This window comes from Zea mays, chromosome 10, assembly GCF_902167145.1.
Source record: "Zea mays cultivar B73 chromosome 10, Zm-B73-REFERENCE-NAM-5.0, whole genome shotgun sequence".
Taxonomy (NCBI): Eukaryota; Viridiplantae; Streptophyta; class Magnoliopsida; order Poales; family Poaceae; genus Zea; species Zea mays.
The window spans coordinates 6,833,633-6,858,493 of record NC_050105.1 but is presented as its reverse complement, the minus strand read 5'-3'; the positions used below and the strand labels follow the sequence as shown (position 1 = coordinate 6,858,493).

At 43.7% G+C, this 24,861-nt stretch overlaps 3 protein-coding genes across 7 annotated transcripts; 1 reads left to right on the top strand and 2 right to left on the bottom strand.

Annotated features, from left to right (window-relative positions):
- Nucleotides 1-11,433: 11,433 nt before the first annotated feature.
- Nucleotides 11,434-14,980, top strand: LOC103640789 (zinc finger MYM-type protein 1-like). 3 transcript variants are annotated; one of them, XM_020546048.2, is made up of 5 exons: nucleotides 11,434-11,847; nucleotides 11,987-12,849; nucleotides 12,932-13,208; nucleotides 13,308-14,494; nucleotides 14,583-14,980. In XM_020546048.2, exons 2-4 carry the CDS (start codon nucleotides 11,995-11,997, stop codon nucleotides 14,489-14,491), a joined length of 2,316 nt encoding a protein of 771 aa, XP_020401637.1. In that variant the 5' UTR covers nucleotides 11,434-11,847; nucleotides 11,987-11,994; the 3' UTR covers nucleotides 14,492-14,494; nucleotides 14,583-14,980. The 3 variants fall into 3 exon arrangements, with proteins under 3 accessions (XP_020401637.1, XP_008662489.1, XP_020401636.1); XM_008664267.3 differs by having other exon boundaries at nucleotides 12,932-14,494; XM_020546047.2 differs by having other exon boundaries at nucleotides 11,434-12,849; nucleotides 12,932-14,494.
- Nucleotides 14,981-16,806: 1,826 nt separating this feature from the next.
- LOC109943158 (zinc finger MYM-type protein 1) lies at nucleotides 16,807-20,738 on the bottom strand. 3 transcript variants are annotated; one of them, XM_023301236.2, is made up of 6 exons: nucleotides 20,360-20,738; nucleotides 19,358-20,220; nucleotides 18,999-19,275; nucleotides 17,713-18,899; nucleotides 17,538-17,624; nucleotides 16,807-17,431 (listed from the first exon to the last, which is right to left on the bottom strand). In XM_023301236.2, exons 2-4 carry the CDS (start codon nucleotides 20,210-20,212, stop codon nucleotides 17,716-17,718), a joined length of 2,316 nt encoding a protein of 771 aa, XP_023157004.1. In that variant the 5' UTR covers nucleotides 20,213-20,220; nucleotides 20,360-20,738; the 3' UTR covers nucleotides 16,807-17,431; nucleotides 17,538-17,624; nucleotides 17,713-17,715. The 3 variants fall into 3 exon arrangements, with proteins under 3 accessions (XP_023157004.1, XP_020401634.1, XP_023157003.1); XM_020546045.3 differs by having other exon boundaries at nucleotides 17,713-19,275; XM_023301235.2 differs by having other exon boundaries at nucleotides 17,713-19,275; nucleotides 19,358-20,738.
- LOC103642284 (E3 ubiquitin-protein ligase PUB23) lies at nucleotides 16,807-22,059 on the bottom strand. Its single transcript, XM_023301220.1, has 2 exons — nucleotides 20,742-22,059; nucleotides 16,807-17,431 (listed from the first exon to the last, which is right to left on the bottom strand). The coding sequence occupies exons 1-2, from the start codon at nucleotides 21,770-21,772 to the stop codon at nucleotides 17,062-17,064; spliced, it is 1,401 nt and encodes a 466-aa protein (XP_023156988.1). The 5' UTR covers nucleotides 21,773-22,059; the 3' UTR covers nucleotides 16,807-17,061.
- Between the last annotated feature and the right edge of the window lie 2,802 nt (nucleotides 22,060-24,861).

The window sequence follows — 24,861 nt, the reverse complement described above, 5'->3', positions numbered from 1 at the left end:
TTACAACTTGACCCTTTGAGACTAACCATTTGCTTGAGATTGCTTGATTAAGTCTCGAAGGAGGATTGAAAGGGAAAAGGTGGACTTGGACCATGAAAGACTTCCACTGCACTCCGATGAGAGGGTAACTAATTCCAAGTTCATCTCATGAAATCTTATTGCCATTTGCTCTTAATTGAAGACTTTGGTGAGGCAATGGGGTTAAAAGGCCAAGATTGATCCCGTTTTGGTGCTTGATGCCAAAGGGGGAGAAAATAAAGGCCAAAGCGATAAATGGATCAGCTACCACTTGACAGATTTTGAAAAGAGTAGGATAGAATTTTTGTTTTGTCAAAAGCTTTTATTGTCTCTTATTGTCTCTATTGTCAAAAGTTGGCTTCTTGTGGGGAGAAGTATTGAGTATGGGAAATAGGGGGAGTTTTTGAAATCTTTGATCAATCTCTTTTGGAATGACTCTCTTTAAACTTCAACATGTGTGTTTGACTTAGAGATAGAGATTTGAGTTTGATTTGCAAAAACAAACCAAGTGGTGGCAAAGGATGATCCATATATGCCAAAATTGAATCAAAACCAATTTGAGTTTTTATTTGAAGTGATTTTGCACTTGTTCCACTTGCTTTATGTTGTGTTGGCATAAATCACCAAAAAGGGGGAGATTGAAAGGGAAATGTGCCCTTGGGCCATTTCTAAGTATTTTGGTGATTGAGTGCAAACACAAGGGCCTAAATGTGAAAATATGCTCATGGATGAACAAAGTGTAAATCACAAGTAAAGGTATGTTTCTAAGCCTTAGTACATTAGTTTTGTGTACTAACATCTTGTCTAAGTGTTAGAAACAGGAGAAAGAAGAAAAGAAAAGAAGTGGAGAGTGGCTGTGTACAGCCAAAGGCTGCTTCGGGCTGGGGCACCGGACTGTCCGGTGTGCACCGGACAGTGTCCGGTGCGCCAGATCAGCGCAGCGCAAACCAGCCGCTCTCGGGTTTTTCTCCGGCGACTTCGGCTAAAATTCACCGGACTGTCCGGTGTGCACCGGACTGTCCGGTGAGCCAACGGTCGGCCAGGGCCAACGGTCGGCCGCGCAATCCGTGCGGGACACGTGGCCGAGCCAACGGTCGGAAGACGGCACCGGACTGTCCGGTGTGCACCGGACATGTCCGGTGCGCCAACAGCGCCAGATCTGCCAACGGTCTGCAACGGTCGTCTTCGCCGTTTAAGGAAACAAATCGGGCACCGGACAGTGTCCGGTGTGCACCGGACTGTCCGGTGCCCCCGACGACAGAAGGCAAGGATGGCCTTCCGGATTTGCTATCAACGGCTCCTAGCTGCCTTGGGGCTATAAAAGGAGCCCCTAGGCGCATGGAGGAGATGGACAAGCAACCTTTGAGCATTCTTGATCATCCACACTAAGTCTCTGCGCATTCGTTTGTGTTTCTAAGTGATTCGAGCTCTGTTCTAAGTGAGAACTCTGAGATAGTCTTGTGAGCTCGATTCTTGGCCGTGTGTGTGCGCTTTTGCTGTGGATTTGTGTGTGTTGCTTCCCTCCCTTACTCTGTGTTTCATTTGTGATCATATACTTGTAAGGGCAAGAGACTCCAATTTGTGGAGATTCCTTGCAAACGGGATAGTGAAAGGAAAACAAAACACCGTGGTATTCAAGTGGGTCTTTGGACCGCTTGAGAGGGGTTGATTGCAACCCTCGTCCGTTGGGACGCCACAACGTGGAGTAGGCAAGCGTTGGTCTTGGCCGAACCACGGGATAAAACCACTGTGTCACTCTGTGCTTGATTCTCTTGTGGTACTGTGTTTTGTTGAGACTGTTGAGACTTCACCTTAGCCACTTGGCAATAATCGTGCTAACACTTAACAAGTTTTTGTGGCTTAAGTTTGAAGTTTTTACAGGATCACCTATTCACCCCCCCCCCCTCTAGGTGCTCTCAGGGACTAGGTCGGCCGAGTGTAAGAAGTGGGACACGCCTTAGGATGAGTTGTGGGAAGGGAATGTGCTTTTCTCTTTGCTTTTTTTGTTTCTTTTCAATCTTCTTTTCTGTATTATTTTCATTACTATTTTCTGTTTTGCCCATTCAAAATTGAATTTGTTCTAAAACTAAATCACAAGTTAAATGCATAAAACAAAGAACCTCACATGATGCAAAGCAAAATTTTATATTAATTATTTTATTCATTTATTTTGCGCTAATGTGTTAAATATGCAATACACATATTATTCATTTAAGAAACTATTTTTTGAATGTATAGACAAATTAAAAAGTTCATTTACAAATTAATATTCATTACTTATTTACTTTACGATAAGGCAATGTATAATCTTTATCAAAAGTTACTTTAACTCAAATATTTTTAAAGAGTGTCTCTAATTATATAGTTTATGAAGGGAATAATCCAGTCTAATAAATAAATTGGAAATTTTTCTATTATTTCTTTTCCTGTGTTTAAAATTGGATTCTAGTTTCAAAGGTTTAAACCTAAATTTTGAATCTACCATAATTTTAATATTATTTTATTATTTATTTTAGGAAGGGCACTACCAAGGTGTAATCCCTCATTTGAAGGAACTTTAATTTAATACTTTTGGAAAAATTTACTAAAGCAAAATTAGGATTTTGGGGTGTTGCACCCAGCTAACTAGTCGGTCATCCGCTATTGTGTGATGGAAACATGTTGCGAGACGGGCAAAAATGCTCATGCCTGGCGTGTCAACTGTTGGTGTTTCGAAACCACTGGCTAGTAATTATTGTGCTATGTGTGTCTTCGAGCGGATGGTGTACAAAGAGGACACAAGGGTTTATTCTAGTTTGGGCATAACATCCATAAATCCAGTTGACCTGCTCGTGTTACCTTGCACTGGTTTGTAGTAGTGGTTACAAACGGGCGAGAGAGGGATCGAGCTCCCAAGTCTCTAGTGTGTGAATATGTGTGCGGTTATAAGTGCTCTGTGCTTTGACTTGTGCTAGTGATGTGTATGTGTGATTGCTCGTCCTCGGAATCGTGTCCATTTCCCTTCCTTTATAGGCCAAGGTCAAAGACCAACACTATTACAAGAGCCTTACGGTCAAGAGAATAAAGGTCACGCATTGTCGTGTAGTTCGTTGTCCTCTTGGGTTCCCATCAGTCGAGGGACGCCATGGATGACGCCTTCTTCCTCCGTCAGGGTACTGTATGCACACCTAGGCCACCCTGGAGCCCGCCGTTACACTCAGTCATGTCCTACAGCGGTTTATCCAGTGTCCTTTGTTGACTTAATAGCTACGAAGTGGTTGAGCCACTATCCACCAATAGGTCGTGGTGGATTACATACGCGCTCTGACATACATACTCCCATTTTCGTCAATCGAACCTCTCGCTTAGTCAGACTTGCACATTCTCACCTCTGTAATGGCTAAAGTAATACGACCCTAGGAATACCGTGCCCTAGTGGTCGGGTGCAGTGTCTAATCTAATGACCCTTCCTTGTAAATTGTATTGGTTCGTATAGCTTACCCCTTAAGCCCTGTTTGACATGGTGACAGGTACCCGGGAACCAGGTACCTGTAGTAGTCCCATGACTCTTAACGACCCACCTGACGACTAGGTCCCTACTAAGCAACTCAACGAGGTGGAGGTCTCGACCAAGTCCCTATCGATCAACTCAACGAGGCGGAGGTCCCGACCTGGTCCCTGCCGAGCAACTCAGCGAGGTGGAGATCCCGACCTAGTCCCGGCCAGGTTGTAATTCAGCACGTGCCCCTAGGCCCCAGCCCACCTATCACTCACCGAATGATCACTCACATACACTTGTACTCGCTCGTTATGAAAACGAGGTAGATACTGTTGATTCACGTTAGCCACGACAGACCGTGTCGTCACCGAATTTCGTCCGGGCCAACAGTGCGTCACACCAAAGGGGTGTCAGGAAGTCTCTGTCAACATAAAAGTCAAAAGAAGCATGATGGTTTGAGGTGTCTGGCGAGCAGTAGTTAACATTCCAGTAATAAAACAAAGTTCAAAAAAATATAAGCTTACAAGGTTAAAGGAGAGAGTTATCTTTGGCATTATTGGTATATCACTTGGTGCTCATTTTGGCTGAAAGCCGAGCCCTACAAATCCTATTCACATTTCCTCTCCAACTGCTTTGACCTGCAAGAACAGCTAAACTGGATCAAGCTTGTTAGCTAGTAAAGATCTGACATTGGATTAGTGGAACAGCGTGGCAAATTATATTGGGTCCACTATAGAATAATCCAGACATAGAGGTCATGAGAAAGATTATATCTATCAATTGTTTCGATCTACCACATTATCTGTTCAAGAGATTATCTTCACCGTGCTAACATGACAGCTTAACTTTTATCCTATACTTGTATGTGGTAAGGGGGAAACCAGGTCATTAAACAATGACATGTAAAAATTATTATAAATACACTTTAGGAGATAATTTGGCCTCTCCAATAGCCTTACAATTAAGAGTTTCATCATTCCTAATTCATATCAGGAATCAACAGGAGGGCGAGGAGGTCCACCTGAACATCTCCACTATCTTTAGTGGGGGAAGCGGGATGCATTGGCGGAGAGGTGGAGAGCGAGGCTCAATGAGAGGTCATCGGCACGTCGAGGAAGAGGAAGGCGCACACAGGGGCGCACAGTCAGAGGTGGTGCAGGGGGAGCCCGAGCAGCAGCGTGCGTCTGTAGGAGACCATCCCGAACATTGCGTGGAGCAAGGACGATGGATTCGATGTCTCTTCTGACTTCGGTGGCGGGGCGGTACGTTGGAGGAGAGTGGAGGGCAACATAGCTCCTCCTCAACGTGGTGTGTCGCCGCCGCATCAGCTGAGAGCACCTAGAGGGGGGTGAATAGGTGATCCTTTGAAACTTGAAACTTAATCCACAAAAACTTGATTAGGCGTTAGCACAATAATGCCAAGTGGCTAGAGAGGAGTCTCAACAAAACACAATAACCACAGGAGATCAATCACAGAGATGGCATAGTGGTTTATCCCGTGGTTCGGCCAAGACCAATGCTTGCCTACTCCACGTTGTGGCGTCCCAACGGACGAGGGTTGCAATCAACCCCTCTCAAGCGGTCCAAAGACCCACTTGAATACCACAGTGTTTTGCTTGCTTTACTATATCCCGTTTGCGAGGAATCTCCACACTTTGGAGCCTCTCGCCCTTACACTTGAAGTTCACAAAGAAGCACGGAGTAAGAAAGGGATGAGCAACACACTCAAGACAAGAAATCACAGCAACACCACGCACACAAGTCGCAACAAGAGCACACAACACAACTCAATGAGTTCACAACTCAACTAGAGCTCTAATTGCTATTGCAAGGAATCAAAAGCGCGGAATCGATGTCTTAGTGCTTAGGAATGCTTAGAGAATGCTTGGTCTACTCCTCCATGCGCCTAGGGGTCCCTTTTATAGCCCCAAGGCAGCAAGGAGCCGTTGAGTGCATTCCAGGAAGGCAATTCTTGCCTTCTGTCGCCTGGCGCACCGGACACTGTCCGGTGCGGATTTCCTTCCTTATTTGGCGAAGCCGACCGTTGGCAGTCTTGGAGCCGTTGGCGCACCGGACACTGTCCGGTGCACACCGGACAGTCCGGTGCCCCCTACTAGCCGTTAGCTCGGCCACATGTCCCGCGCGGATCGCGCGGCCGACCGTTGGCCCGGCCGACCGTTGGCTCACCAGACAGTCCGGTGCACACCGGACAGTCCGGTGCACACCGGATAGTCCGGTGAATTATAGTCGTACGCCGTTAACTTATTCCCGAGAGCGACAAGTTCGCCTGAGCCAACCTGGCACACCGTACACTGTCCGGTGCACCACCGGACAGTCCGGTGCACCCAGTCAGAGCTGGCTTTGGCTGAACAAGGTCATCTCCTCTCCAATTCGATTTCTCCTGTTTCCAGCACTTAGACACAATACATTAGTCACTAAAACAATGTACTAAGTCTGAGAAACATACCTTTATACTTGATTTGTACTTTGTCCACCATTTGACACTTAGGCACTTGTGTTGGACACTAAATCGCCAAAACACTTAGAAATGGCCCAAGGGCACATTTCCCTTTCATTAGCGTGGGTCCCGAGCGGCGAGGGCACAAAAGTGGGATGGTAGAGGAGTTCAAAGGCGATTGGCATCGCGTGGAGGAGCGTGCGAAGAAGGATGCCGTGGTACGGGGTCGACAAGGGGCGTGGGTGGCGGGGAAGCTTCCGGCGTCGAGGCCGAGGTGGTGGCTAGCACCATGCGGGAGGAGTAGAGTCGCTGAGATGCCCTAGAGGTGCTAGCTGCCCCGATAGGTCGAAGAGGGAGGAGCCAGGGTGGAGATCGGCGCGAACGGCTCATTTCATTTCAGCTGGATTGAAGAAAAAACTCGCATCCGCAGCCACTCGTCAGCAAGCCGGTAGCAGCAACACCCGTGAAGCACGGGGAGGGCCTCAATTCCCAGCGTCTTTTAAGACTTTAGATGAAGCATTGTCAGACTGTACCTTGTCTGGCTGGTTTGAAACACAATTTCCCTTCTCAACCTCCTGCTCTATAATTGCATCACCTTTATCCTCCTTTGCTTTGAAGGCCGCCCAAAGGTAGTGTTTGATTTAGAATGTTGTAATTATATTAAACAGTACAAGTTCAAATGTATAGACTTGAGGGCACGATTGTAATTTTTCCGAAGATGTATTCCACGACTATAAATAAGGAACAGTGCCATGCATTAGCTCTCTCTCTCTCTATCAAAAGAGGACAAATCGTTTTGTCTTCGAAGCTGTATTTACTTCTCCTTCTCTGTTGTAACTTCGTGAAGTCGAAGGTATTCATGTATCCCTTTTGTCACACAATATGAAAGAAGAAAAGAATAATTTCTTACGAAATTAAATTGTGTCTCTTACTTTCATGATATAAATGACACATCTAAAGTATTCTTTACATTTTCTTCACTCAACTTCAACTTCATCATTTACTCAACCTTTCTCCTAAAAGCTAAGAGCTAAAGGATGAAGATGGAATATGATCTAATGGTGTTGCCTTGTTTATGACCATCCAAAGGTATCAAAAACAAGTGACCAACAGAGCGTATGAGTTGAAGCAAGATTTGTAGATACTGGATAAATGTATCTGTTTGAAGACTTATGAATTGGAGAGTTGCTCTTGTGTAATATCAAGACATGTTGAAAATAAAGACAGAAAAAACAAGATTTGGGAAAATTCTTGCTGTCCATTTTAACTCCCATCGGCGTGTCCACGTGCCGACAGGAATTAGTTAATCCAAGTTGGCTATATGAGAGCTAACAATAGTTAATTAATCCTCATTGGCCAGACTGACAGCCGATGTGAGTTAATTAATCCATGTCGGCTCAACACCATAACCAACGGGAGTTATTCTCCCATATGAGAAGCCTTCAAGTCCCTTTCTCTCCTTCCCGCACGACTCCCACACATGAGCTAACAGTCGTGACCTCTTTTTCCTCGTTGTTGCACGTCCGACGCTCCCCTAGCCGCACTTGACTCATCGCGGCCGCACCCGGCCCATGGTTGTCCTCCCTCGTCGACACGCCGCCTCGGCCATCCACTACCGCCCACGACTGTGCCTCGTCTCTCGTTGACCGTGGCGCCCTCGGTGCATCTTCAAATGTCGGTTGTGTTCACCCCATCCCCGCGCTAGTAAACACCTCCCATGCCTCCGGCCAACACGCAAGTGCCCTTTTCCCTATGCAAATGAACATAGTTAATTACAATTAGTTTAAAAACGGATGTTGATTATTCTTGTAGGTGTTAGTATGACCGACAAAGGTTAGATGTGGTATGATTAGAGTTAGTTTGTTATTGTGAAGTGATATTAGTGAAGTGTGATTCGGATTAATATGAAATTATGCATGATACTAGTTATTTCTAATTTAGTGTTGTGAATACTAATTAATGAGTTTGATGTTATTAATTGATATGATGATATAATTTAACTTTATTATATTGTTGTTGCATCAATATAAATATTAATTGTTTTACTTTATCTCCATCCTCTAAACATGTATTACACAGTTTAGGTTTTGAAATATTAATTGAATACTTCTTTGCATTTAAACTTGTGCTTTGTTTCAGTTATTTATGATGGACAATACAAATTGAATTGAATGTCTATGGTTTGGTGAACGGATAACTTAACTTGTGAGATGAGATTGTGATTATTGATTAGCTGTGATGAGCTTTGATGAATTTGAAATGTTATGTATATGATGTATGTGAATTGTGATATATAATGTATGCGAATTATGATTCATATTATTTGTGCTTTGTTGTGTTCAAATTGGTTGAAAAAATCATAATAGGTTGTGGTGCTTGTGGACTCTAGTGAGGTTGACGGGAGTTAAGCGCTAACGTGGCACCGTTTAGGTTAACTCCTCGAATTAGGAGGTCAACTGGAGTTATGGGCTGAACACAGTGATTCCTGTTGACCCATGGTGCTCGATGGGAATTAAATAAACCTCGTCGATAGTCGATGGAAATTAGATAATCCTCGACAAAAAACTAAAAGAAATGACAAACTTTCGGGGATTTATCGAATTATGGTTGTGAGTTTAGGTTACCTTTGGTCGAGCATTCGAGAGCTACTTTTTCTTCTAAAAGCCAATCAAAGGGGTGAAAAATAAAAAACTGTAGTTTTGGGTAGTATATTTTGAAAGCGTCTTAGACCCTGCCTTTAGCTTTTGATTTCATGCCTTTTGAGATTGTGAAAATAGAGAGTTATTTTATAGCTGATAAGTTTTGTACTTGTTTGAATCAAACAACATACGTTATTTTCATCGTCCACATCCTACAACAACTTTTTACATCCCACCATTCATAATAATTTCTGAGAAGCCACAACTCAACCGAACACACACTTAGTTTTTTAGCTTTCTTTTTAGTCATAAATGTTGGTATATGCTTCTCTGTTTCAAAGCTTTAGGCCTAGGAGCTCATGTAACTTTTGGCTGATTATAGAGGTTGTATTTTATATCTTTTATATAAAAAAATTATTATTTAAAATATTCTCTAGAATACATTAATCTATAATATTTTAAAGCATCAGTTTTTACCGCCGTCGTGCGTCATCCCGTCCCTTCCGTCCACCTCTCCCTACCTCGCATTTAAATGATAAAAACCAAAATTATAAATGAAAACTCAAACCATAGCTGTTGGCTCTAAAACAGGGGTGAAGGCAGAATTACTGTCGGCCTACAGGCCATCGTGTTGCTGCATTGTTGTGGCTGATGTGATATTATATGGTCAGTATCAAAAGTAATTAATACATGAGTATTAGAGATGCATGTAGCTCCGTCTGTGCTCTAAACTTATATTCACATCCACTTATCTAGTAGAACACATATATCTTTATGTTTTATATTTTATACCCAAGCCTAAATGGAAACCATAGCATTATACATATACTAACTAGTACTCGTCCATTTCAATTTATAATTATTTTGATTTTTTATACCTAATTTGATATGTTCGTCTTATTCAAAAAAATTGCAAAGAATGAAAAAAAATCAAAGTCATTCTTAAAATATATTATATGCTAAATGTTATCATAGTAATAATAAATAATAATTATGATCTTTTATAAAATGAGCCAGTTAAGTTGGTGTAAAGAAATCAAATAAATTATAAATTAGGACAGATGGAGTATCATTTAATATACTAATCATATGCTAATCCAGTCATTAGTTGGCGTACGGTGTGCATGCATGTGACATGTCTGCATCGCAAAAAACGTCCACAAAATCTGAGTCCACCGCTGTGCAGCATGTTGGTTGCTTTCTGCACCAACCGAAATAGGGTCCCATGCTTGTGCAAGCATCAAATATGAGACTGCACGCCACGGTGCTGTTTCGTCGTCCATGCAGCCAATCACTACTACTTGATGAATCTCCTACTCATATGGTCCTTGGCGCCCATGCGATTCCCATGTGAACGTTGGAATGGAGGAAAACGTGTTCCATATGGAGAGCCGAGGGTCCCTTTGGTTCATTTAGTTCAGCGACTAAAATTTAGTTAGGGAAATTTTAGTCCATACTCTGTTTTAGTTTTAGGGACTAAAAGCAATTAGAACACATTAAATGAATCGTAAGAAAGCCAAAATACCTCCTTAGTATTCTTCCGCCATTAGTGTAACAGAAATAAAGGAGTAGCAAAAAGTGAAATTAATATGATTTAGTCCCTTTTAATCACCACCTGAGGGTATAGATGTTCAAATGGGCGAACCGTGCTGGCCCGACTCGGATTAGCTAGCAGGTCGTGCTGTGTCGGCCCATGGGCCACAAGCGAGGCCCAGTCACGGCTCGTTAGGTTAATAATCGTGTCGGGCCGGCCCGGATTAGCTAGCGGGTCGTGTTGTGCCGCCCCATGGGCCCCAAGCGAGGCCCAGTCACGGCCCATTAGGTTAATAATCGTGCCAGGCCGGCCCACGGCCCGACGGGCCTAACGGGCCCATAACAACATATGATGTTTAAATTATAAAAATATCCTAAAAGTATGCATATTTGAGGATTTAAACCATATTTATTAGCTCTAAACATTTATATACACTCACATAACCAACAAAAACACATGTTTTTTGTGTTTTATACTCTATATTCAAGTATAATATATGTATTTATACGGAAAAAATAGAAAAAAATAAAATCGGGCTGTGTCGGGCCTAGCCCGCCGTGCCACGCCTTCGGCCTAGGCCCGACCTGGTGGGCCCGATTCACTACGTGTCATGCAGGATTTCGGGCCGCCCGGTAAGCCCAGTCCGTCTAGACATCTCTACCTGACGGGACTAGAGACAAAAACAATTTAGTTCATGTTTTAGTCCCACTGTTTGTTAGTTTAAGGACTAAATGAGACTAAAATGGAAGGACTAATCTTTAATTCCTCAAACCAAACGGGCTCGTTCCTAATGTTTCTTCACAAAATAGTAGGGTCCTAAATAAATTTTAGTTAAAAATAAATAAAAAATAGGGTCCGATCCTAATTCGATCTGATACTTCAATCTTATAGTGTAAAATTTAGTGTTCATTGTTACCCTTAGATGGGGGGATGTTGATGGTGGCGGAGGCGTGAGTGGCTCGGAGGGGGTAGCGGTGAAACCGGGGAGGGGTGGGGGCTAGGGGCGACAGGTTCGCAGGGAGGAATAGGAGATAAAGGATGATCCAAATAATATATTTTATTGGATTAGAGTAAGGGAGATGAATATCCAACGGTCTGAGCCATTGGTTTTGATGGCGTGTTAAGTCTGGGTATAATTTGTTTGGTGGATTTAGTAGAAGTTATGTGTGTGAGCTGATTTGGTTGGCTAGATTTTGCAAAATTTAAACTGATAGGTATATAGATATAGATGACAATGTGAATATGGTCGTGCACCTAGTGAATTTCGCGTCCATCGCTTTTATGAACAACGCTAAATATGCAGTGGCGGAGCTGCATAATAACCATTGGGTTCAACTGACACCAATACTTTTTTTCCAAAATAACGATTAGTATATATAGTTTATTTGTTTGAACCCAACAAAAATTTAGTCGTGAACCCATTGACCTATGGGTATGCCGGCCAGTCCTATTTGGGCTGCAAAAGCTCAGCCCACTCGGCCACTCCGATGTGTATTCATATAATTTAATAGGTTAATAGGCCACCACCAGTTATGTAGCCCAAGTATTCAGTATTTCAGCCGGAGGTGACCGCACCCTTTCGCAGTCTCGCTCCTCTCCAGTTTTCGCTTCAACTTCTTGGTTCCGGTTCATCGTCGACCGCCGCTTTTTTTCTTCCTTCCGCCGCCGACTGTTGCCACTTGCCAGTACCATCTAGCTGCTTCTGATTTCCTAAAATCAGGTGTGATCCCTCTGTTTAATTGTTTAAATCACCTTATCTAATCAGCTCTCGTAGACTCATTCTAAATTAGGGCTTTAAGTTTGAAATTGGTCTGAGTTTGATACTCTGATTTTTTCCATGTAAACCTTGAATAATCTAGGGCATCTCATGGAACGTTATTTTCAGAAAAGAAATAGATCATCAGATTTAGATGATAATACAACAGATACTTCAAGATCGGTCCTTAGATTGAAGCAAACAAATGTTGCTGCTAGCGTTCCAAAGTCTTCTGCCCAATCTCAAAGAGAAATTGATTTAGATGAATTGCCTTATGACCCAGCTGATCGGAAGAGAATTACAGAGTACACTAAAAATCCTAAGAAGCAAGATGAGATTAGGAGAAGATATTTAACTAGAGGGCCTTACAGACCACCACCTAATTTTGAGTATCCATATAGAGACATTGGAAGTGACCGTCGAAGATTTAATCCAGAATGGTTTAAAGAATATGGTGGTTGGCTTGAATATAGTGACAAGGTTCATAAGGCCTTTTGTTTATGCTGCTACCTTTTTAGAGATTGTAATGAGGGACAAGCTGGGAATGATGCATTTGCAATTAATGGTTGGAATGGTTGGAACAAGAAATGCAGATTAGATACTCATGTGGGCAAGGGTAATGCTAGCAGTTTTCATAATGTTGCGGTAAAAAGATGTGATGCTTTGATGAATCAAAATCAGTCAATTGAGGTTGCTTTTGATAGACAAACTGATCTTACAAAAAAGAAGAATAGAATCCGACTTAATACTTCAATCAATTCAGTTAGATACTTGCTTCATCAAGGCTTAGCTTTTCGAGGTCATGATGAATCAAAAGAGTCAAAAAATAAGGGAAACTTTCGAGAGCTGGTGAATACTTTGGCTGATCAAAATGATGCTATACGTGAATCTATTAGGAATGCTCCTGAAAATTGTCAATGGATTTGTGGAGATATTCAAAAGGAAATCACCAGTTATTTTGCAAAGGTAATATCATTATAAAATTCTTATTACTATGTTTTATAAGCTATATCTAATTTTCTAATAAGCCTGTTACTCTTTTGAGCAGATAACTTTAAATTCTATTATTAAGGAAATTGGAGGCGATGTGTTTAGTTTATTAATTGATGAGGCTGCAGATGTGTCTGATAAAGAGCAAATGGCAATTGTGTTAAGATATCTCAACAAACAAGGGCTTATCATTGAAAGTTTAGTTGGAGTTGTACATGTGAAAGAAACATCAGCAATATGTCTCATGGAAGCTCTTCAAAAATTATTCACTGATATTGGGTTAAGCATAAAACAAGTCAGGGGTCAATGTTATGATGGGGCAAGCAACATGCGTGGTGAGTTTAATGGCTTGAAAGCTAAGATTTTGCAAGCAAATAAGTCAGCATATTATGTGCATTGTTTTGCTCACCAGCTCCAGTTGGTTATTGTGGCAGTAGCAAAGAAGCATGGAGATGTTGCAGATTTTTTTTATATGATCTCTATTTTATTCAATGTGGTTGGAGGTTCTTGCAAAAGAAAAGATATGATCAGAGAGAAACATCGTGATGATGTAACAAAGGCCATTGGAAGTGGACAACTTAGCACTGGCAAAGGGTTAAATCAAGATCAAACTCTTCAGAGAGCTGGTGACACACGCTGGGGTTCACACTATAGAACCCTCTCAAGTATAGTGAAATTGTTCCCATCTATTATTTCTGTTCTAAAATATGTTGAGAAAGAGGGGAAAAGTGATAAGAAATCTCAAGCACGTGGTCTTATAGCATATTTTGAGACATTTGATTTTGTGTTTTATTTGCACATGATGCTCCATATATTGGGAAGTGCAAATACTTTGTCACAATCATTACAAAGGAAGGATCAAGATATCCTCAATGCGATGTCATGTGTGAGGGGAACAAGAAATGAGCTGCAAAACCTAAGAGAGAATGGATGGAACTCACTCATGGAGAAGGTACATTTATTCTGCGATGAACATCACATTGAAAGGGAAAACATGCATGACGAATATGTCAATAGGCATGCACCACGAAAGAAATCCAATAAGACAAACTTGCAGCATTACCAAATAGAAGTTCTTAATTATGTTATTGATTGGCAACTTCAAGAGTTCGATGACCGTTTTAGTGAGGTAAATTCTGCATTGTTGGGTCACATGGCTGCTTTTAACCCAAAGAACTCATTTCTCGCATTTGACAGAGAAACCTTAGTAAGGCTTGCTGAGTTTTATCCAGATGATTTTGATTCAAATAAATTGGATGATCTAAGCCTTGAACTTGTTATATACATTGACAATGTGAGAGCAGATAGAAGGTTTGACAATTTGGATGGGATTGTTGATCTAGCTAAATTAATGGTGCAAACAAATAAGCATATTACTTTTTCATTGGTCTATCAACTTCTAAAGCTAGTACTAATATTGCCGGTTGCCACAGCATCAGTGGAAAGGTGTTTTTCAGCTATGAATGTTGTAAAGAAAAAGTTGAGAAACAAGATGGGTGATCAGTTCATGAGTGATTGCCTAATATGCTATGTGGAGAAAGATATGTTTTCAACCATTAGTAATGATGAGGTGATTGATCTTTTTAAGAAGATGAAATTTCGAAGTGGGAAGCTTTAACATGTGAGTATATATAGTTTTCAATTAATTGTGCATGATCAAATGTTCAAAACTCATGAAAGTAACATGTTTTTTTGTTTAATTATATCAGGAATGAGGAAACTACATATACATTGCACAACATCAAAGCGCTTTTTTGAAACATGCAAACATATGATTGCAGGATTCTATTCAGTTGGTATGTTTTCACCCTTTAATTTATATAATAGCTATATATAGTATTATTATGATTTATAGTTATACGTATATTTCTGAATCCTGAACCCATTAACAAAAATCTCTAGCTCCGCCCCTGTAAATATGTAATCGATCTAGTTTCCTCCCATCACCGTACGTCGTACCTGCCGGTCTTCTCGTTCACATAAACCTGTCCGCCGCAGTTCAATTTTGCATCCATAACAGCTCAAGAGATTCTCTGTTAGCCCGGGCGGCCCGGTTTCTGAACTGTATGAATGTCACGGAAAATGCAGTACTTTGTTTTCAAGAGTAGCTCGACGAAACCATGCGAACGCTTTCAAATGATTATTGCGGCTATATATTGACGGATCCTCAAGGTCTCAGCTAATTATATTCTTTAGTTCTTTTTTATTTGTCGTGGTTTAGTTTAAAACACTAGTACACAGAAGCTTTATAATGATGGTTTTAGAACTATTTGCACTGTTGTTTTAAACTATCGGACGATAAATATTCGAGAACGGAAGTAGTATATTATAACAATTGAAAGAGAAAAATTCATGTTCTAATAATAAATAAAACTTATAAGACGAGACGCGGTGTGTACTGTTCACGTACCAACCACGTGTGGCCTCATATGTTTTCCAGCCAGCCGCCGTAGCAGCAGGAGCATGCAGCGTTCATGCATGCGTTCTATCTATTCTATGAATATATGTATGGTCAAGTCTCTTGATCTTAAATACACATGTATGTAATACTATATAGTACTTACTAATGTCCAACTTTGCCAGAGGAGGGGATCGATAGAATTATTCAAGGAAGAAGACGCGTAGCGCCGTCGTCGGTCCTGCTCAACATTAATGACTGGACGATCGAGAGGGTTGGAAGTAGAGATGACCAAACGGGCCGCCCGGCCCGGCCCGATCCGGGTCCGATGAAGCCTGGCCCGGTTTAGGCCCGGCCCGCCAAGCATGGTTAGGAAACCGGGTCGGGCCTGCTAAACCCGCGGGCTTGATTCTCTGTTCGATTTCGGCCCGCAGCGTGCTAAACGGGCCGGGCCGGCCAGTTTAGCACGAAAAAAGCGGGCCAAAAAGCATGTTTTAGTGCAAAAAAGCGGGCTTAACGTGATTAGAGGTAAACGGGCCGTGCCGGGCTAGCCCACCGTGCCTAATTTCTTGTCCGAGCCCGGCCCGCTTATTCCTGTCGGGCCGGGCCGGACCGGGCCCACATAGAACCGAGCCGTGCCGGGTTCGGACCAGGCCCAAACAGCGTGCTTCGTGCCGGGCTCGCGGGCTTCGTGCTTATTGGCCATCTATAGTTGGAAGTCCTCCAAATTTGAAGTCTGAAGACATGCTGTACGTAAGAGTATGACCAAGTGCTCAAGCAACGTAGGTTAGTTGGCAACCTCGCTAGCTAGCTAAGCTGCTTCAAGCTAAGGCTTCAAGTTCAAGCTATATATATTGAATCCGTAGAGAATAATGTGAAACATTGGACGATCCAGCTAGCATATCTAGATGGAATGAGGATCTACATGTGCAATGGGATGACCTAAGAACGTAACTAGCTTAAACTAGTCGTACGTATGGTCTTACAAAGTAAATATCTTTAAATATTTTGAAAGCATAACATAACTGACTCTCCAAATACCCTCACATATTATTTATATACCAGATTTATAGCAGAGGTTGTTAAGTTGAACATCCACCGCTAGTCTCAAGATAGTCACACTAGCTCAAAACTATTCGATGAACTATGTCTTAAATTGGTTTGTTTTTTGCACAAACTAGTTTCATTGAAGAATCCGAGTGATACTTGGCATCCTTTAGGCTACCTTCTTGGATGAAGCTTGTAAGTCATATACTCACGTGCCTCTTTCGTGAGCTTCTTAAAGAATTCCTACAACTCGCAAACCGTGACCAACAATCATCTCATATATAAGTGTGTTAAAACAAGGATACCATTTAGGGCAGTATATATATAGTTGTTAAGCCTTCGAACATATTAAGAGGCACTGGATAACATTAAAGTCTAGTTTGGGAACATCATTTTCTCAAGAGATTTCAATTTTTTCAAAGAAAAATTAACTAATTTCCCTTTGTAAAATGGGTTCCCAAACTAGCCTTAAATTTGGACAAGGAAAAAGAAAGGAAAAGCCTCGTCTAATAAAGATATATAAGGAAAATAACATTAAATTCCTCTACATACATTTGCTGGTGATAGATGGGTTGACTACCATTATTTGCTGGCAGCATAATCTTGACCGATCGACGAACAAGAAAACTAAATGAGCTAGTTACTAGTAGAGAAGACTTAACCATGTCGTCGGTCTGCAATGCCGACAGGAAGTCGCTGCCTCGCAGCATGCATGCATGGCGTGCCCTTACTGGCGGCAACGACTAGAGGTACCTGGAGAGCAGGTACGCGCTGACGCAGGGCGACCCGCTCCACACGCCGTGGTGCAGCCTGAGCACGGCGCGGGCCGCGTCCTTGACGGCGGCGTCGCAGTCCGCCTGCAGCACGCAGCAGAGCTTCCCGACGGCGCCTACGCGCGCCATCTCGCGCAGCACCTCGGGGGACGCGGCCCGGCCGCCGACGGCCGCCAGCACGCGCACGGCGCACGCGTCGGCGGCCGCGGACACGCGAAGCAGCCGCCGCGCCACCACGGCCACGCCCGCCGGGTGCGCCGCCACGGCCGCGCGCCCGTCCGCGCACGCGCACAGCTCCGCCAGCAGCGCCAAGGCCAGCTCCGTGGCCCCAGGGGCGGAGCTAGAGATTTTTGTTAATGGGTTCAGGATTCAGAAATATACGTATAACTATAAATCATAATAATACTATATATAGCTATTATATAAATTAAAGGGTGAAAACATACCAACTGAATAGAATCCTGCAATCATATGTTTGCATGTTTCAAAAAAGCGCTTTGATGTTGTGCAATGTATATGTAGTTTCCTCATTCCTGATATAATTAAACAAAAAAACATGTTACTTTCATGAGTTTTGAACATTTGATCATGCACAATTAATTGAAAACTATATATACTCACATGTTAAAGCTTCCCACTTCGAAATTTCATCTTCTTAAAAAGATCAATCACCTCATCATTACTAATGGTTGAAAACATATCTTTCTCCACATAGCATATTAGGCAATCACTCATGAACTGATCACCCATCTTGTTTCTCAACTTTTTCTTTACAACATTCATAGCTGAAAAACACCTTTCCACTGATGCTGTGGCAACCGGCAATATTAGTACTAGCTTTAGAAGTTGATAGACCAATGAAAAAGTAATATGCTTATTTGTTTGCACCATTAATTTAGCTAGATCAACAATCCCATCCAAATTGTCAAACCTTCTATCTGCTCTCACATTGTCAATGTATATAACAAGTTCAAGGCTTAGATCATCCAATTTATTTGAATCAAAATCATCTGGATAAAACTCAGCAAGCCTTACTAAGGTTTCTCTGTCAAATGCGAGAAATGAGTTCTTTGGGTTAAAAGCAGCCATGTGACCCAACAATGCAGAATTTACCTCACTAAAACGGTCATCGAACTCTTGAAGTTGCCAATCAATAACATAATTAAGAACTTCTATTTGGTAATGCTGCAAGTTTGTCTTATTGGATTTCTTTCGTGGTGCATGCCTATTGACATATTCGTCATGCATGTTTTCCCTTTCAATGTGATGTTCATCGCAGAATAAATGTACCTTCTCCATGAGTGAGTTCCATCCATTCTCTCTTAGGTTTTGCAGCTCATTTCTTGTTCCCCTCACACATGACATCGCATTGAGGATATCTTGATCCTTCCTTTGTAATGATTGTGACAAAGTATTTGCACTTCCCAATATATGGAGCATCATGTGCAAATAAAACACAAAATCAAATGTCTCAAAATATGCTATAAGACCACGTGCTTGAGATTTCTTATCACTTTTCCCCTCTTTCTCAACATATTTTAGAACAGAAATAATAGATGGGAACAATTTCACTATACTTGAGAGGGTTCTATAGTGTGAACCCCAGCGTGTGTCACCAGCTCTCTGAAGAGTTTGATCTTGATTTAACCCTTTGCCAGTGCTAAGTTGTCCACTTCCAATGGCCTTTGTTACATCATCACGATGTTTCTCTCTGATCATATCTTTTCTTTTGCAAGAACCTCCAACCACATTGAATAAAATAGAGATCATATAAAAAAAATCTGCAACATCTCCATGCTTCTTTGCTACTGCCACAATAACCAACTGGAGCTGGTGAGCAAAACAATGCACATAATATGCTGACTTATTTGCTTGCAAAATCTTAGCTTTCAAGCCATTAAACTCACCACGCATGTTGCTTGCCCCATCATAACATTGACCCCTGACTTGTTTTATGCTTAACCCAATATCAGTGAATAATTTTTGAAGAGCTTCCATGAGACATATTGCTGATGTTTCTTTCACATGTACAACTCCAACTAAACTTTCAATGATAAGCCCTTGTTTGTTGAGATATCTTAACACAATTGCCATTTGCTCTTTATCAGACACATCTGCAGCCTCATCAATTAATAAACTAAACACATCGCCTCCAATTTCCTTAATAATAGAATTTAAAGTTATCTGCTCAAAAGAGTAACAGGCTTATTAGAAAATTAGATATAGCTTATAAAACATAGTAATAAGAATTTTATAATGATATTACCTTTGCAAAATAACTGGTGATTTCCTTTTGAATATCTCCACAAATCCATTGACAATTTTCAGGAGCATTCCTAATAGATTCACGTATAGCATCATTTTGATCAGCCAAAGTATTCACCAGCTCTCGAAAGTTTCCCTTATTTTTTGACTCTTTTGATTCATCATGACCTCGAAAAGCTAAGCCTTGATGAAGCAAGTATCTAACTGAATTGATTGAAGTATTAAGTCGGATTCTATTCTTCTTTTTTGTAAGATCAGTTTGTCTATCAAAAGCAACCTCAATTGACTGATTTTGATTCATCAAAGCATCACATCTTTTTACCGCAACATTATGAAAACTGCTAGCATTACCCTTGCCCACATGAGTATCTAATCTGCATTTCTTGTTCCAACCATTCCAACCATTAATTGCAAATGCATCATTCCCAGCTTGTCCCTCATTACAATCTCTAAAAAGGTAGCAGCATAAACAAAAGGCCTTATGAACCTTGTCACTATATTCAAGCCAACCACCATATTCTTTAAACCATTCTGGATTAAATCTTCGACGGTCACTTCCAATGTCTCTATATGGATACTCAAAATTAGGTGGTGGTCTGTAAGGCCCTCTAGTTAAATATCTTCTCCTAATCTCATCTTGCTTCTTAGGATTTTTAGTGTACTCTGTAATTCTCTTCCGATCAGCTGGGTCATAAGGCAATTCATCTAAATCAATTTCTCTTTGAGATTGGGCAGAAGACTTTGGAACGCTAGCAGCAACATTTGTTTGCTTCAATCTAAGGACCGATCTTGAAGTATCTGTTGTATTATCATCTAAATCTGATGATCTATTTCTTTTCTGAAAATAACGTTCCATGAGATGCCCTAGATTATTCAAGGTTTACATGGAAAAAATCAGAGTATCAAACTCAGACCAATTTCAAACTTAAAGCCCTAATTTAGAATGAGTCTACGAGAGCTGATTAGATAAGGTGATTTAAACAATTAAACAGAGGGATCACACCTGATTTTAGGAAATCAGAAGCAGCTAGATGGTACTGGCAAGTGGCAACAGTCGGCGGCGGAAGGAAGAAAAAAAGCGGCGGTCGACGATGAACCGGAACCAAGAAGTTGAAGCGAAAACTGGAGAGGAGCGAGACTGCGAAAGGGTGCGGTCACCTCCGGCTGAAATACTGAATACTTGGGCTACATAACTGGTGGTGGCCTATTAACCTATTAAATTATATGAATACACATCGGAGTGGCCGAGTGGGCTGAGCTTTTGCAGCCCAAATAGGACTGGCCGGCATACCCATAGGTCAATGGGTTCACGACTAAATTTTTGTTGGGTTCAAACAAATAAACTATATATACTAATCGTTATTTTGGAAAAAAAGTATTGGTGTCAGTTGAACCCAATGGTTATTATGCAGCTCCGCCACTGCGTGGCCCTCCTGTTGCCGCCGCCGCCGCCCGCGGGCGGCGCGTCGAGCTCCAGCTCGATGGCCTCGCGCGCGGCGCCGGCCTCCACGGCCAGCGCGCGGTTCCGGCCCAGCGGGCACGCGTGCAGGAGCACCCGCAGCGCGGACCGCGTCGCGGCGGGGGACACCCGGTCGCGCACCACCGCCGTGACGGCGCGGAAGAGCCCCGGCCGCAGCCGCTCCAGCACGGCCGCGCCGGCCGCCCCCGTCACGGAGTCCAGCAGCCGGACCGCGCTCGCCCGCGCCGCGTCGCCGCCGGCGCCGCCGGCGCCGGCGCGCTCGAGGGCCGCCAGCACGTCCGTCGCCGCGTCGAGGAGGCCGTGCACGAGGCTGTCGGCGACCAGCTGCGGCCGCAGCTCGTCGTCGTCGCAGCTAGAGACGGCGAGCGCGCGGGCGAGGTCGAGCCTGGCCTCGATGGCGCGCGCGATCGCTGAGCTGCTCTCATTCTCATGGTGTCGGGGATCATCGGCCTTGACCTCGCTGGCGATTGCCGCGACGCCGCGGAGCACGCGCTGGAGCACGCCGGCGTCCACCATGCGCCGCCGCGCCGCGTCGCTCTCGAACGCAGCCGCCGCGGCCTCGCGGAGCACGTCGATGGGCGGGGAAGTAGCCGCGCGCAGCAGCTTCTTGACGACGTCGTCGTCGGTCTGCGACTGCGAGTGCTCCACTGCGTCGTCGCCATCCGCCGGCTTATTAGCACCCGCCGCCTCCGGTGGCGTGGAGGGACGCGGGGCGCACCAGGACTGGATGAGCCTCCGGAGCGTGTGGTTCGGGGTGAGGTCGGCGAGGGCGAGCGGCTGGCCAGTGACCGGGCAAGTGGCGTGGCCGGCGGCCAGCCAGCGCTCGATGGCGCGCCGGTCGTAGGTGATGCCGGTGGGCGCCGTGACGGGGTCCTGCATGGGCTGCAGTGAGATGGGGCACATCAAGTGGTGACGCATGGCGCTCAAGTCCTCCATTTTTTTTTTCTTTTTGTCACCGCGAACGCGACTGGAAAGAGGTCTGTCTATACTCTATATATATGTGGAGGAGGGGGTGGGGGTGGATTAATGACGCTTATGCATATCAGGTTTTGGGTTACGACCGTTATGAAACAAGAACTGGGGTCGTAGCCCTCCCTGCCGCAACATTTGTTTTTCGGTCAAACGATTTTGAACTAGGTACGTAATGAGCTGTGCATGTGAAAACAATACCGATAGCCTGCGTGCCGTAATAATTTGTAGTCAAGCAAGTGTCCTTTCGTGGAAACGATTTTCAGTTGACTCAACGAAGTAACAAATTTAATTTGATACCGAATATTAGGTTGGAGAAAGTATCTTCGTTCTCGAATATTTATCGTTCCTTAGTTATTTTTAAACCAAAACGGATAAATAAAAAGAAATAAAAAAGAACAAAGAAAGTATATCGGTTGAAAATTCTCCTCTGGAAGAAGATTTTTTTTTTTGAAATGAGAATAGTGGTTCGACTTTAATTTATTGGGTTACAACTACAACACGCACCGAATTGTATATTATAGAAAATCCGGGAGTGCAAATGGCTCTGATTTTGATGTAGATTATAGAATCCATTGAACCCCTTTTTCGAAGAGATTTTCATTTTCCTAAATAAATTTAGTTTATTTTCAATGAAAAAATAGGAATCTCTTCGGAAAAAATAGTGTTCACATACTAGTCTTACTATGTCATTATCTCTAGTAGTCACTGTGCTACCGTTTCCCCGAGATTATAGACTTTGTCCAACCATTTCCATGACACGTAAAAATCTTACAAGCTCAGACGTGGAGCCCTCATCAATAAAAACCGTCGCTTTCTACAGTGTCTACGTGCTACTACTTTGTACACCAAGTCATGCGTGGCGCGTCAAACACATGCAAAAAAAATAGGAGGCGATTGGTTCGGTTTGCACATTGCATGGATGAAGCCGGTTAATCCATTTGTAACCCCTGATGGTGATCCTACATTCTATTCTATCCATGCATGCAACTGCAAGCAGAGATGGGATGGCTTTCTCCCAGGTCCTCTTGTCAAAGTCGTGACGTGAACACATTCAAGGGACGACAGCACGACACGAGACGGACGCCGAACTGGCCGTCCAGCTCTCTAATGAATGGTGGCGTGCGCGTTCTTTGACCGGCGGCGCGCAATACTTTGACTGGCAGACGTCTGGTTGGCTGGCCGGAGGTGAGCGCTGTTCGCGTCGCAGGCCGTGGCGGGCGGTGCATGCCGTGCCGTGCCGTGCCGTGCGTAGGCGTAGCGTACGCCTGGGGTTGCAAGCAAGACAGCAGGCCTGCCTACCGGTCGTTGCTGGACTCGGACGCCTTTTGTCCGTATCGGGCGTCGGGCCCAAGCACGGTAGGGGTCTAGGGGACTCCGGCCGGCGCCTACGTCCACATGGAGGCTTCCTGTCGTCGGCCAGGTTCTCCGCCCACCTTCCACGCTCTAATAAAACTGCTGCTCTAAATTTCAGAATGGAATTTGGAGGCAGGATGACGCGAAAAAACTAGGCCAGTTTCTTTGCTGATAATAACATACCATGGTCTTTCCTGTGTCTCATTTCCGTTTTTTTTTCCATACTACTAGCAGCAGCTAGCTCCGTACAAAAAATGGTAGGATTATTTTAGTTTTTTAATGAGTCGAACAACAGATTTAGAGTTAGTACAAAATGTGAACTCAATAAGCCAGGTGTGGTTCGCATGTAAGGCCTCGTATTCCTCCTCTATAGTGTGCCATCAGTTGGGGTCAGCGAGCGCACTACGGACAAAGGACGGCTCAGGGGAGAGTGCCAGAGAGGATGGTGAAAGGGAAATTGGGTTAACCATTTCATGTAATTGATTTTAGTGGTTGATCGTCAACACAAACACATGGACTAACTAGTTTGTCTAGAATTCATGTATTACAGGTGCATAAGGTTCAACACAAACCAATAAAATAATCAAGTTAGGGACACAATTTTAAAGGAGCAAAAGGACTTGAGTGTGCTGAAGAATGGCGCACCGGACTGTCCGGTGTGCCACCGGACAGCGTCCGGTGCACTAGGGTCGTACACTCCGAAGCAGCCACTCTCGGGAATTCAACGGTGCGCTCCGCTATAATTCACCGAACTGTCCAGTGAGCCAGCGGAGCAACGGCTATCTACGTGCAACGGTCGACTCTAACGGATCAACAGTGCAGCGCAGAAGTCAGAGCAGCAAGTCAGAGGGGCACCGGGCTGTCCGGTGCCGCAAGAGGACAAAGCTTCAACGGTCGATCCAGCTCCGAACCCTAACGGTTGGGTGACGTGGCGGCGCACCGGACAGCGCACAGTACCTGTCCGGTGGCGCACCGGACTGTCCGGTGCGCCCATCGCTAGAAGCCTCCCCAACGGCTACCAAAGTTATTGGGGGCTATAAATACCCCCCAACCACCACAACCTTTGGCATACGAGTTTTTCAGAGACCACATTCAATACAAAAGCTAGTGCATTCACTCCAAAGACACATTTCCAAAGATCAAACCCTCTCCAAGCCTAGAGTTCAACTCAAACATTTAGTGACTTGTGAGAGAGTGTGTTTGTGTTCTTTTGCGCTCTTGCTTCTTGGATTGCCTTTCTTCTTTCTCATTCTTGTTCTCAAGTGACTTGTAATCAAAGCAAGAGACACCTAAGTGTGTGGTGGTCCTTGCGGGGTCTTAGTGATCCTGATTAAGGAGAAGGCTCACTCGGTCTAAGTGATCGTTTGAGAGAGGGAAAGGGTTGAAATAGACCTGGTCTTTGTGACCTCCTCAACGGAGAATAGGTTCCTTGGAACCGAACCTCGGTAAAACAAATCATCGTGTCATTCGCCTTGATTCTTGTTTGATTTGTCTTCCCCTCTCTTTTCGACTTGAATTTAATTCTAACGCTAACCCCCGATCTTAGTGCGTGCTTAAGTTTATAAATTTCAGGTTTCGCCTATTCAACCCCCCCCCCTCTAGGCGACTTTCAGATGGCGCCGAGAGGACCAGGTGGTCGATAGGTTGGTGGACACCAGCGGCCCGTCGGGTAACCATACATGCCTGGGTCCTTGTGGAGT